Source organism: Pezoporus wallicus, unplaced genomic scaffold (assembly GCF_028554395.1).
Source record: "Pezoporus wallicus isolate ANWC-B61680 ecotype Strahan unplaced genomic scaffold, APGP_CSIRO_Pwel_v1 contig_7344, whole genome shotgun sequence".
Lineage (NCBI taxonomy): Eukaryota > Metazoa > Chordata > Aves > Psittaciformes > Psittacidae > Pezoporus > Pezoporus wallicus.
Window position 1 is genome coordinate 953,171 of NW_026640533.1, and position 14,042 is coordinate 967,212.

Genomic DNA, 14,042 nt, shown 5'->3' on the forward strand with positions numbered 1-14,042 from the left:
TGTGCTCTCTGACCTAAGCCACCATCCCCTGCAGCCACTGTGAGAAGAAGCCTTGCCTGGGGACATTTCTTCTTTCCCTCCAGCTTGTAATGGCATGGTTGATCCCAGCCAAGGAAGCACCAGTCACAGCCCTGTGCAAAGGTGTGCTCAGTCTTTGCTGTCATAAATGCTCAGTCAGAAGTTCAGCATCTCCCCCAGCTGCTCACACCAGTCCATTGGCTCTATGCTGGGATCACAGCTGTCAGCCAGGCACCACACCCAGCTCCCACTATACATGGTTTATCAGAGGGAGAAAAAATAAGTAGCAGAACTCTATAAAAATAAAACTGGTTACAGAAGCAACAGATACCAGACACCACAGGTGTCTGTATGCAGACCTGACAGGTGTTAACGTGTCCGTCCTTTGTACAAGGGTGTATCTCTCTATCACTGCCTTCTGCCAGGTTTGGATGAGGTGCGACACATCACTATATACCCCTCCCGGTTTGATGTTTCAGTGATTACCTGAAGGCTGACCTTCTCCAGGAACTGTTGCAGATCTACACTACTTCACCATCCCCCATTTGCCACCCTCCCTCAAAATACCGATCTTCAAATATTCTCCTGTCCTCATGCACAGATCTGTAACACCTGGTGAGGCAAGGATAAAGGCTCTGATCACTGAGTGCCTGTAGCTCCTTGCCAGGCTCAAAGCCCACATACCCCAGTGTCTTGTGCATTTTCCCCTTTCTGATGATGATGCAGCAAGGATGCTGGAGTAGTACCCTGAGAAGCCCATGGGTTAGTGCACAGCACGGCATGTCTGCCGATATCGCTCTCAATTTCAAATTCTACTGGTTTGTACAACAAACGTTCTTCTAACAAGCCAGCATACATTATTCATAAAACAGCACAGAGCTGTTCAGCAGCATATGGAACTGATGAATGTTGTTTTGGTGTGGGTGGAGATAGGGTTGATAGGAATGTTTTAGGGGGAAGGAAAGGAGATCATTTCACCCAGGGAATTTCAAGTGCGTCACCAACTGGAGGAGAACATTTCTAAGAGAAACTCCTCTGTTAAAAATCTGGTTTGTATGGAGAAGGAGGAGGAGGGGGAGAAAGGAAAAAAAAGGAAGGAAACATTGTGCCAGATATATCATCATAAAAGAGAAAAGGATGGTTAGCTGGGGCTCCTAAGAGCCAAGAAATTAATGCTACAGAAGAAATGCATCCTCTGTAAAATTGATACATGGGGGCTGCTAGAAAAGATTTGTTCTGTACTTACTGGAGTGTTTCATCAGTGTTATTGGTAAAGACAGCATGCTGAATTATTATGGGTGAACAGAAGAAAGCCTAGGGAAGTGTTTCTCAATAGTAGAGCACCTACACAGCCTATTTCAGAAACTGTTTTATTGGCCCCGTGCATTCGTAGGCAGGACAGACACAGGCACTCTGCAATTCTGACCATGGCTGCGGAAAAACAGTCTGTCCAAAGAAGAGACTGCTGAGCACACTGGGTCACACAGACGATCCTAAGGTCCTCTGACTCATCTTGCATGCAACCAGAGAACAACGGTACATCAATTCACAGCATCCTTTTAGCAGGTTCTCCTGCTGGCGTGAGGCTGTGGTACCTACTGATAATACACTCCTGGGATACATCAGGTCGCGGAGCCTGTATGCATAAGTGCATGTGTGTATGTATATATGTGTGCAAGAAGCACTACCTGATGTTTTTCAAGCAGATGATAGGTCCCTGGGCTTCTTTGACGCTGGCAGCAGGCAGACCTCATATGCAGGCACCACGTTGGTGCTTTGTTCACACTGTCTAGAGCATGATAGTATTTAATACTATCCTCTAGCTCAGCAAAATAGGCTGAGTCACACAAGTGCGAAGTATCAGATGAGTATGCTTCTGAGGCACAAATGGGTTAAATCTATCTCCTGTCCTTAGTCAGCTGAACCAGTCATGGAAACAGGTCTTGAGCATTGTAATTACTTTGTATGGAGAGCAGATAAAATACAAGGCAGTCCAGACACAAAGTGGGAAACACACTGATAAAAATATGGAAGAGGGCAAGTCTACAGATCATGACCTGCTTGAGACTGGGGGATCTACCCGGTGCCACTGCCCAGAAAGCCCAGCCTAGAACTAAAAAAAATCTCATGAGAGGCGATGTAAAAGCACAGACACCCAGACTTACACTACAAAAAGACCTCCTTTTCCACGATGCACATTGGCAACTTCCATGTCTTTTTCACCAACACATCAGTACAGAAGAGCTAAAGCTCAAATATAAATCAGTTCTCTAAATCAGTGATATCTTAGCAAAATAGATGGGCAGACAAAGAACACAAGGGGGAACAGACGTATGGAAAGAATAAGACTGCCCAAAATCACAAGACCAATCAGTGGCAGAGCTGCTTGTCATCTTGTCAGTTGGGCAGGCATCACTGATGGGCATGTGGGAATCTTCTCAGCCCTCCGTAACACAGCTTCTACAGGTCTTAGACGCTACAAAGATACAAGTACTTCTGTATGAAATAAGGAAACAGCACTAAAACCCAAAGCTGCAGAATGCTTCCCAACTTACGGAGCTAGGCAGGAGAAGTGGGTATCTCACACAGCACTCAGGAGGCAGAAATACAAGTCCCACAGATGGAGGAACATAAAGCGTTCATTACTGCAGTAGCTAACTAACTGTGTTAGACACCATCCCTGCCCTGGGGACATTACACCATAGACAGTGGACACAAAGCCTGGGAGAGAGAACAGAGGTACAGAGATTATGTGATTCACTCAATGTCTAAAGACCCAAATTTCCACCACATGCAAAGATTTTTTGTACATAAATCCTCTCACTGAATACCATGCAGTTACTTCCATGCCTAGTGTGAAAGTGATCACAAGAGCGAGGTCCCAGAGCATCTGCAAGATGCAGCCTTTACTTTGGCATTTGCTGAAGTAGCAGATACTGCATCAGCAACAGCCTGAGAACGATGGCCATGCTGTTTCTCCCCCACAGCCTTAGCAATACACTATTTCTTAGTTATGGTCAATAAGACCCTCAAAAAAGAGGTTTCTGAAATTGGACTAAATAGAGTACTTCATTTATTTTATATGCATCACTCTGTGATTACAGCTTTGCAGCTGAGGCTCTGAAATAACCATACAACCTGTAAACCAGCAGAGAGTGATCTGCTAGGAACTACTGTGCAGAATTGGATTCTTTGCACTGTAGCAGAGGAGGTATCCCTCAGGACAGACAGGAGATTTAGGAAAGGAACAGTACAGGAAGATCCATGCATGTGTCTGCTTGTTTGCACACACATGAACACAAGACATGGTTAAATGGCTTTGGCTGATGCCCTGAAATTTTTCAGCCTCATTCAACACACCTTTGAAAATGGTGCAAATATATCTTCTATTCCCAAGGCAGAATCAATTTGCAGCAGGAATGAAATTAGAGGCATATTCAGTCACTGCATAAAGTTCATCCAGCCCTTGGAGATACGGAGCACCTTTGGGAGGCAGACAGCTATTAAAGCTCTTGCCAGGGGTTCCCGGGTGCCTCTCAGTTATTGAACAGGAGTGAGGAATGAGGAAAGAAGAAATACTGCATGGAGTGGGGGTTGCTTGCCTAGGGATGGGCAAGGAGATGCTGCACACAGCCACCGTAGCAGCTGGGCACAGCCTGTGCTTCCAACCGCTACAATATACTAATATATTCCTATAAACACACAAGTGATGCCTTCTTAATAAACACTTGATGGCAATATTTAATCATGCATGCAAGAGAGATGATATTTTTACCTAGCACCCACACCTACTGAACCAGAGCTGTAGAGAAGGAGCAAAAACTATTTTTCTATGGAAGAGCATTCCCATTAAACAGATTATCTCAAGGACATCACTTGCCAACTCCAGCAGCTTTCCCAAGAGCAGATATCCAATTAGTATTCTCCCTAGCAAGTTTTTACTCTTTACTATTGCACCAAGCTCAGTGACAGAGCATTCCTCCAAGAACTGATCAGTATCACACACCAGACCTTTTTCACCTTCAAGTCTCCCCTCAAACCCAGAGATTTTTTCTCTGACCTGACAGCAATTCTGTGATCACTGCAGATCATTCAGAGACCTTAATTCCTGCAGAGCATAACAATTTCAACACTGTCACCTCCACTCCCAGCCAAGGGAAACACTATGAATATTTAGTTATTTACCTTGCTTTCTTTAGTAGAAAACTCAGAGGAGTTGGAGATTTTCATAGACTTTGACCGATGGGACTGCCGCCAGAGAGATTCTTCTCGGGAGTATTTCACCGAACCTGTGGCTCTCACCCGGACTTTGCTGGTGCTCTGAACACTGTTAACTCCAATCATTTCCAAAAGTGAGTGTATGGGATGGGAAGAAGAAATGCTAATGGCACTTCCCAATCCCCTGCAGAGGAACTGGAAAAGGTTACGTCTGGAGAGCCCAGGCTCAAGCAATCAGTGTTTGCTTAAAACGCACTAGGCTGTTTCCTCCAGCATCTTCAGGCACACTCTTTGGAGCCAGCCTGATTGTTCCAGGCATTGCTCACGTCACTGGATGGTTGAGGGGGGAGAGAGGGGGAAGAGAGAAAAAGAAAAAGAAGAGGCTGACAGAAACTCCTCCCCTGCTCCACTCCCCTCTCCAGCAGCATCAACTCCCCCTTCATACACACACCAACAGCGACAGAGAGAGAGGTGGAGAGAAAGATGCTGGAACAAATGCCAGCAGATCAAGCAAGAGATTCATTTTCAGTTCACACGGCCACACTTCCCTGCCTGCATCAGCCTGCCATGCTCATTACTGCCTGCAATAACAAAGGACACTGTAAAAAGAGTCTTCAATCACCTGCCAGCTACAGGCTTCTGAATGTGAGAAATATGGATGGATTCCCAGCACACTGGAGAATCAAATGAAAACCCACAGCACCATAACAAAGTTCTGGCAAGCCCCAGAGAGATGACCCAGCAAACCTCCACAACTCTAAGCATATGCACTCATTAGCCAGAGTCCTTAGGGTGCCTTCCCCAGGGATAAGGGACAGCAAGATCACTCATGCTGTACAAGGGGCTTAGGAGAAAACAGTTGACTTTCCCAAGGTGATCAGTGGAAATCAATGGCAGAGCTGTGAGCAAGCAGCTGGGAACCCATCTCCTTCCTCAGCATCCAGAGAGCTGTAGCTCCATGAGCAAAAAAAGCACCCTCCGCCAGCAAACTCCACTGAGCTTCCAAGCAGCACCCTCTTCCTCCACTGCAGGAAACCCATGCCACACAATGATGGGAGGGCCACTGCCATGGCCCTTGCACACTTTGCGTCAAGCACACCTGGAGCCGCTCTTCCCCATGCAAAGGGTGAGGAGGCCAATGCCAATAGCAGCCAGTGCTCTTGCCACGGTGGATGCCCTCTGTAAGGGAGAAGAGAGGTGTTTACCCCAAAGTTGCAAAAGCACCATCATTTCTGGCTCCTGGAGACCCAGAGCACAGCAGACTGTGCATTGCCATGACAACCTCATCCGATGAGAGAGAGAGAGATCTCTGCTCTGCTCTGCATGGGGTTGTGGCAGCTGCCACAAGCCGGGCAGGTGGAGCAGCTCCTGCAAGCACCAAGGCAGAAGTGTGTGATGTGGATATCACTCTGAACTCAAAAAAGGCAAACAATTTGTGCAGAGGGAGCACGAGGAGATGGAGCTCACAGCAGGCTAGCACCAGGTTCAGCAACCTGCCTGAGCCTAAGCTAACTATGAGCCGGCAGTGTGCCCTTGTGGCCAGGAGGGACAATAGTATCCTGTGGTGCACCAGGAATGTGTCTACCAGGTGGAGGAAGGTGATCCTGCCCTTTATTCGACTTTACTGAGGTCACATCTGGAGTTCTGTGTTCAGTGCTGGGCTCCTCAGTACAAAAAAGACAAGGAGCTACTGGAGAGGGTACAGCAGAGGGCTACAAAGATGGAGCATCTCTTCTGAGGAGCGGTTGCAGGAGGTGAGCCTGTTTAGTCTAGAGAAGAAAAGACTGAGAGGGGATCTCATTAATGTATAAAATATTTCAAAGATGAGTACCAGGAGGATGGTGCCAGACTCTTTTCAGTGGTGCCCAAAGACAGGACAAAGAGCAATGGCCATAACCTAAAACACAAGAAGTTTCACCTCAACATGAGGGAGAACTTCTTTACATTGAGGGTGTCAGAGCACTGGAACAGGCTGCCCAGGGGGGTCATGGACTCTCCCTCTCTGGAGACACTCAAAACCTGCCTGGACACATTCCTATGTAACCTGCTCTTGGTGGCCCTGACTTGGCAGGTGATTAGACTGGATGATCTCCAGAGGTCCCTTCCAGCCCTAACGATTTGTGACTGTGTGCCACTAACCCAGTAGACTAGTCTGGGAGGACACCAGAGCCTCTCATCCCACCCCACCACAATGTACAGGGAGCTGCAAGTCTGCGCACGCAGCCAGGGACAAGGGGTCACTGCCCTGACACGCCAAGAACACCCCACACTGAAACACACTTGGCAGACAAAAGGTGGGGGACAGGGCTCCACTCACACCCGAGTCCCATCCAATGCCAGTCAAGCCATGCTAATGCACAGCAAGAGTCTGCTCGCTCAGCGCACAACAGCACCCAGGAGTAGGTAAGAAGCAGATGAATTGAGTGGGCTTTTCCCCTGGTTATATCTTCTCAGCCTCTTCCAATCAGGGATTTACATCCTTCGTGGGCAAGTGGCTAGACAGCCATATTATGGTCGTAACTGCATTTCTGTTCATAAAAGAAACCGCTGCATCCCCAGTATGCAGCAGCCCTTTAGTCAGCAGCCACCCTTTGCTCATGTTACTCTCAAGGATGCTACAGGAGCAAATCCTTTCCATATATTGCAATAGGTGTGGACCATGCTGAAGGACAATGTTTAAGTGCAACAGTGAGCAAGGAACCTAAATATCAATATAAAAACTGTCCTTGGTGTGAGAAACTTCTGATTCCCCACTGATCCTGCTTCTGTCCTGCTTGAGGTACAGGCTTCTTCCCACTTGGCAAACAAGAAAAGCTCATTTTCACTTCCATGACAGTCAGGTCTAGCAAACCCACCCCTATCTCGTACATTATGATTAAATTCCAGATGTGCTCCAGGCTTTTTACACAAACCTGTCATTGGTAAGGGGTACCTGAAGGATCAGAGGACCCTTTTTCTCACGCAACAAGCAATTACATGCTTTAAGTTAGTTGTGCCACTTTCCAGAAAATGTTTATGTTACTTAACCTGTCTGAAATTATCCTCTGTTAGTGGAAAAGCTTTTCAAATAAAACCTCTTCTTAGAGGAAATTTTCACTGAAAACAGCTCCAGATGAGCTAAGCAGCAGGTCCCAACAGGTGCTACGTAAATGGCCACAAATCACTCCCTATCCTCACAGCCCCCCGCCTAGCTGATTATTCTTGTTCTTGGATTTATAAGGCCACCTCCCTAAGCACTCTCAACATCTGAAATAATTATATTCCTTAAATATCACGCACGGACCTAGGCCAACGTGAATTACTCAGAGCAATTTCATTATTAAACACAAGCTAGACTGAATCACAGCAACATTTCTGTTGCCTGCAGCTTAGCACTATCACTGCTGCCTAAGTGCAGCAGTTCTCTGCGTAGCATCTTCTGAACTGAGGTTAGCAGATCCTCAGGCAGGACAGGAAATCTTAATTCACTAGGGAACAGGTCGGGTTCAGCTGTAACCAAGCAGCAGTCCAAAACGCTCTGGGTGACAGGCTGCATCTTGTTCAATTTTATTTTTTATTTTTCCAGTGGTATATTGAAAACTCTTTTCAGCTCACACTCTCCTCAAGAGAGAGCCTCCTGAGATCATGCTTTTGAAGCCTTAAATGTCTTCAGCTCAGGGATTCAGCCCAGATTTCCTCAGTGCCCCTTATTTTCCTCTGCAAGTGATAATACACCTTGTACTCCTGACAGAGTCACTAGCCTGCGTATATAGCGACTGTCATCTTGTGGAGAGAGACCATTCTTCAATGTTAGAGAAGTCCCACCATTTTAGAAATCAGCATGCACACAGGATTGATTTCTGTCTGTAACTGAGCAACAGGGATTTCTGAGGGAGAAGTGGGTTGTTAGCATAAATAGAGGGACAGAAAGGATTTATTGTTTTTTTTTTAATAGAAGGGCTGAAATTACTGTGCAATACCAGAAAAATCAAAACTGTCCACACCAAGGAGAGCCTCCAGGTGTGTCAAGAAGACATGATCTTCCCCTGGATCACAGCCCAGAAAAGAGGTGGTGGGAAAGGGGCAGAATGCAGGTATTCAGTCAGTATTTAGTCTGAACAGTCCAGTGACACCACTGGGGTGACCAAAAGAATGGAGACTCTGTATATGGACCTTCCCTACCAGCACCTCTAAGGAACAAACCACAAACCAGTAGAAGAATTTGAAACTTCGGACCAAAACAGATGTAGGAGAGGAGGAAAACCAGAGTGTCTACTATTCCTTCCATCCCACTCTTTCAAAGTCACCCAAAAGCTTTCTACCTGTCACAGGCACTACAGCAGACTACATCACCCATAGAAGAAACAGGCAGCCATTCCAATTTACTGTGCAATAAACTTCTTCCCACCTCTTCCTCCTATAAGTTTCCCTGGAAGGCCAAACATATTCAGCCCTTTCTTGGTTCTCCTAAGTCATTCAGCAAATCAACAACAGAAGAAGAAAAGCTATGGAATTCAAAGAGAAATTCAATACTGGCTTTCAGGGACCAAGCCCAAAGACTGCACTATTGTGTCTAAAGAACTCCAATGTCCTAACACAAAGCCGCAAGAATCCATTAGCATCATTTATGCCTGATCCCAGTGACAAAAAATACCAACAACAAAAGCCAACAAAATGCATAAACACGCACACATCAATTACGTAAAATATACTCTCAAGAGCCAGTAACATATTGGTACAGCACAGAAAAGCAGCACTTTAATGCTGGTATTAAATACTGTTTGTTAAATAAACAATATTAAATCTTTCATAAGATTGCTTTCCTTCTTCCTTCACTGTTGATTCTTTCTTCTCTCCAAAATGGACAGGGAGAGGAAGGTGAATTCAGCTGAATAAGCTACTCATACACCATGGCTACAGAGCTAGAGCTTAACAACTGATCAACAGTAACATTATTGAACTGACATTCCTCTGATATTAAGATAATGATTTCTGTGGTCTGCTGACTAGGGGGAGCTGACAATCAAGATTAAATCTAAATGCCTCCAACTGCCATCCCTGTAAACAGCAGAAATACTAGAGCAATCCCTTCATTTCTACATGCATAAGCAGCCAGGTCAAAAGGAATCCTAAAAGGGTAACAGCAGGTATGCTGGGAAAACAATATTGAGTTAAGATTTCAAAACGGTTAACCAAAATTATCCACCTAGCTGCTCGACCAACCACAGTGCATTATTACCAGGCATTTATGGAGATCCTGGGATTTATCCCAGTCTGAATTTGCCAACAAAAAACATCTGTTGATGTCCTTGAGAAAGAATCACTCATTTTCTTATAGTTTATATTGTAGTACACCTGTGTTATAGGCTCCAAAGGAATCCCTGGGGACGACTCTGATTTCTTTTACAACACGGAAAGTAATCCTTACAATGTAAGCAGTCAAATTACTACAGTCCAGAAAGCTATCCCATGTCAACTATGCTACTGTAGCTGCATAAGCATGTGCTCTTAGACCACCTCAACTCATAGCATCAGGAAAACACAAGCATTGCTCCTATGTCCCCATGAGGGCAACTGAAGCCTGCATGTTCTACTTTAATTGGGAAGCAAGCTAAAAGCACATCCACAACCAGCTGGCTTGGGATCATAAATACAAGTCTTTATTACTGAATTTTTACATTACTAAGCCCCTAAAAGCAAGCTGAGTAACAAAACTATATTGGCTAGTGGAAGACCAAATCAATCTTGGTATCACTGTATCTCTCTGGAATCTTGCTTCATCTTGAGCCAAAAGAAACCATTCCTAAGATAAATGCCCTGCTGAGAGTGGTGGGAGACCACAGGTTTAATGAAAATAAGCTCTTTGATAAATAACAGGGATGCAAAGAATTTTGCCCCCTTAATCCTGATTAGCATTTCAAATGAAGAGACGTCATTACTCATTTTCCTTTCCTTGCAGCATACCTGAAAGCAGTTCTGTGTCACAGACTAGCTGTTGTGCTTCCTGGCAAAGCACTACAGTCTCCAAGGGAAAAAGTTTCTCCTCTTGAATTTCTCTTTTTAGGAAAACTATCCTCTACTGTCAACAGAGCTGACAGAAATTAAGCGACCCGTACAGTAGGTACGAACTAACACAGACCACCAAGTTCTTTAAGTTAAAGCTGCCAAACATACCTACAGCTACAGCAGCACCTCAAACAAATCAATAAAAACACCAAAGCCCCTAAAAATATGCACAGTTATGACAGAAATCCACAGGGGGTGAACCAAGCACTGGTACAAAGCCTCTCAGTTCACTCAGATCAGCTGCAAACAACCCTTTCCTCTGTCCCTGCAGTGGGCATGCTTAGAGTTAGCAACACTGAAATAAAACCTTCAACCACCCAGCACTCCCCCAGAGATGTGCATACAAAACCAAACACCCTTCAATGCTTCCCTCTGATTCTGACAGCAAACACAATAACAACACAAAGGAAAGGAGAGGGGAGAAGGAGTGGAAAGGAGGAGAGAAAATTAAGGCCACCCTGAGAACTACACAGGTTTCATGTAGGTGTTGTCTATGACTGCAAGTGTTGCACCATAGAAGGAGCAGCTCCGGGAAATAGGCTTACTAACTTTTGACATCTTTCTTCAAAAATGCATGAACCTATGGAGTGATGTTCAGCTGTCTTGCCCGAAAAGCAGGCAAAATCCTTCCTAAGCCCCATGACTACTGCCAAAGCCCATCTGTCAGCAGGGCAGAAAATAGGTGGCTTGGGTTTGCCCCGTGTTTGTACCAGATCTTACGAATACTTCATAACCGAAAGAAGCATGACTTAGGAAGGAAATTAAATGTTCCACCTAACATCACAGGAAAGAAGGAAAAAAAAACCAAAACCCAACAACATTTAAGGAGCAACCTAGCACTCTTGCTTGAAAGAAAACAGTGTAACTAGGTCAGAGAGCGACTATTACAAAGCCATTTGAAAAGTGTGATGATAAACAGAAGGAAGGAGTACCAAAGACTTATAAAGCAATAATTCTAAAACTGATGGAAGTAATGTTTTCTCCTCTTCTTTCTTTTTTTTTTCATTTTTAAAAATATGGTATAAATTATATTCCTACTCCTCCTTCCCTCGAGTTGCAGCACAGAACTTAAATTTCAAGCAGATCAGTGGGTGGAAGATCAAAGAATGTTTTTCAGAATTTGTTTTCTACCTACATGGAGGTGGGAGTAATATGTCATAGGGACCAAAATGTATGTGTGACATTGTATTAGAGATTTCCCAGCTCAAAAAGTGCCCAAAATTCATGCTTTAAAGTGGCAGAGCACATCATTCCTGGATACTACCAGTCTGTATCCTCTGCACTGACAGCACAAGAAATGGGAAGCTCTCAACAGCTCTCAACAGTGACATTCGTCCTCAGGAGCTGCTAAGTGTTTCAGTTAAAGCAGAGGACAACTGACAGCCTTGGCTAGCTGACAGACTGGAGGAGTTAAACATCAAGTGATTCACTTGCCTGATCAACCTGGCTGAGACACTACAGAGACCTTGCCTCCACAGATGAAAATTAACCCCCCAGCCATTCATTAGGAGGCTGGTATTGAGCCATGTAATTGCAGCTAGTAGTAATGGAAATTCTTAGCTGACTGCTTGGGTTTCACTCCTTGATGACACAAAGGTGGTGAGCTAGGTGAGATCTTTTGAATAACAATCAGTAAGCAGAGATGAAAGCTTGAAGAAGCAAAAATAATTCTCAGAAATGCAGATCATAAAAGCAGAAACAGGCCCATCCTGAAATGCCTGCTTCCTAACAAGATTAGCAATCCCTAGTACCAGCCCTAGACCACACAAAGGAATCCTTATTCCTGCACTACCATCACAAAATTTTGTATTATAAGCCTTTCCTAAAGTTCTGCTTTCCCTGATCAGGGACAGAGAGTTGCTGGAGAGTAGTAAGCTTCTGTTACTATCTTACGTTGCTTTCCTCAACACAATACCTGGACTTACTTGACTTGAGAGAAGCGCAGAAATCTCAGACTTTTCTCTTTACATGCATTGAAGCAGGTTTTTGGAATGCAAAAAGAAAATACACCTATTTGCATTTCAACAGGACAGAAGGGTGTTAAGGTCACTGATATCTGTGGGATCTGAAGCAATGCACACACCACCATAACCTCATAATTTTTAATTCACAGCTCTGCACAGGCTTGCTTTACGTGGTTATTACTCTCGGATGGGATGAACAACACACAAAAAAATTGCAACCCACAGGAAACAAAGGTTATTGTAGCAGAAAGTTCCTCACTGAGGATGGAGGGGAGTGAAGACAAGCCACGTGTTCCCTTCAGTCACTATGGCTCTGTGGGTCTTTGGAGTCTGAAAGGAAAGTACGCTTCCACAAACAACTGTTTAAGACAAGGATTAATGATTTTATTCTGTGTTCCCTGACTTTTATACTGCCGGATTAGACTCTGTTGTCTCCCAGCAGCTGGGAATTGCCTTCAGTAACAAATAATGCATTTCAAACAGATAAGAAATGGCTGTCCCAGAAATATTTCCCAACAAATATATTTTTAACAGGAAAAACTTCATTTGGGGGGAGAAACAAGGAGGCAAGCTGTCTAATGGAGCAGAGCCCTGGCTTCTTCAGTGGCGCAGAGACACTTGGTCTCCTGCACCCCTTCTCTGCCCATAGCCACAGGATGCTCCAGCAGTCAGCGCTGCCCTCCTGGAGTCCTTCTGGCATGCTCCCATCCACATTCAGTAATAACAGGAAGGCGGTAATTCCTTGCTGAAGAGCCTCAGCCATGAAATGGAACAAGTGCAGAGACTGCAGATGAGAGTAATTGTGGTGTACACAGCAGACTGATTAGTGTGATTTCCTCTGAGTAAAAAGTGTGGGTTGCTGGGTGGAGTGTTGGACACCTGATGCTCATTCCCTTCTCTCTGCTAAATACCTGAAATAACTGGAATGCATGAAACAGGATGCCAGTAATTCTCTTTAAATTGAGTGTTTGCTTTGGAGGACTTCTACAGGAGAGAAAAAAAAATAAACGAGGAAAGAGAGAAGAGGCAGAAAGACAATATCAAAAAGAATATATTAAAAAAAAAATCCTTAATTAAAGTGCAGGGAACTGACAGCAAAATGAGAAAAACCCTACCTTGCAGCTTCTAAAGGAAATTCCATGTCCTAGCAATCCTGATCAAGAATTAAGATTATTTAGGAAATTAAGGAGGACTAGTTCTTCAGAAGAATTCAGCACAAGCAACTTTCACTTTATTTGGTCAGTTCATTACAGTGCTTCTCCAGGAGATAAGGGCTAGCCAGAAACCAGCCTTTGAGAAAAAGCAGATCTTTTACACAGGAATGGAATCTTATCTCCATTGGCAGCCCCTGCTCGGATGGCTCTAGCCAAGTCCCCCTGCAGAACCATCCCAGGTCCCTCAGCATGATGGAGAGGCTCCCTTATAGCATGATGGGTCAACAAAGAGCTACCACCTCTTAGCAGAAGACACACAAACAGATATGACCCCCTTACAGCAAGTGTAAACATCGTGGGGCAGCACAGTCACTAGAGTCAGCCTACATCAGAAGCTGAGTGAAGCCCTTGACTCCATGAATGAGGTACCCTGGCTACAGCAGATGCAGAGGACATTTACATTCACAGGACAATATGGGCAGGTGGCACTTAGCACACAGGCTAATGAGAGTGCCCTTCCCAGGATGCTGCCTAACAAAAGCAGGGATCCATTTCCCCAGAAGTGACTCCTTGCAGGCTCTCTATGGGCCAGAGCAGACATTTCCTCTCCTTGCATAAGAAAGGCCTTGTCGCTGCACGTTGC

General features: G+C 44.9%; 1 protein-coding gene across 5 annotated transcripts in view; it reads right to left on the reverse strand.

The window, feature by feature from the left end:
* Positions 1-14,042, reverse strand: part of PSD3 (pleckstrin and Sec7 domain containing 3) — a 101,862-nt gene that overhangs the window by 31,114 nt on the left and 56,706 nt on the right. The window contains exon 10 of one of the 5 annotated variants that reach the window (XR_008973501.1): positions 505-630. The exons of 3 other annotated variants lie outside the window; for them this stretch is intronic. Coding sequence is in view for 1 of the 2 variants with exons in the window: in XM_057419369.1 (XP_057275352.1) it covers positions 4,204-4,362 (159 nt within the window). In the remaining variant the exon portion in view is untranslated. Of the gene's footprint in view, positions 1-504; positions 631-4,203; positions 4,586-14,042 lie in introns of those variants that run through there. One more of the 5 variants, XM_057419369.1, reaches the window with a different exon arrangement.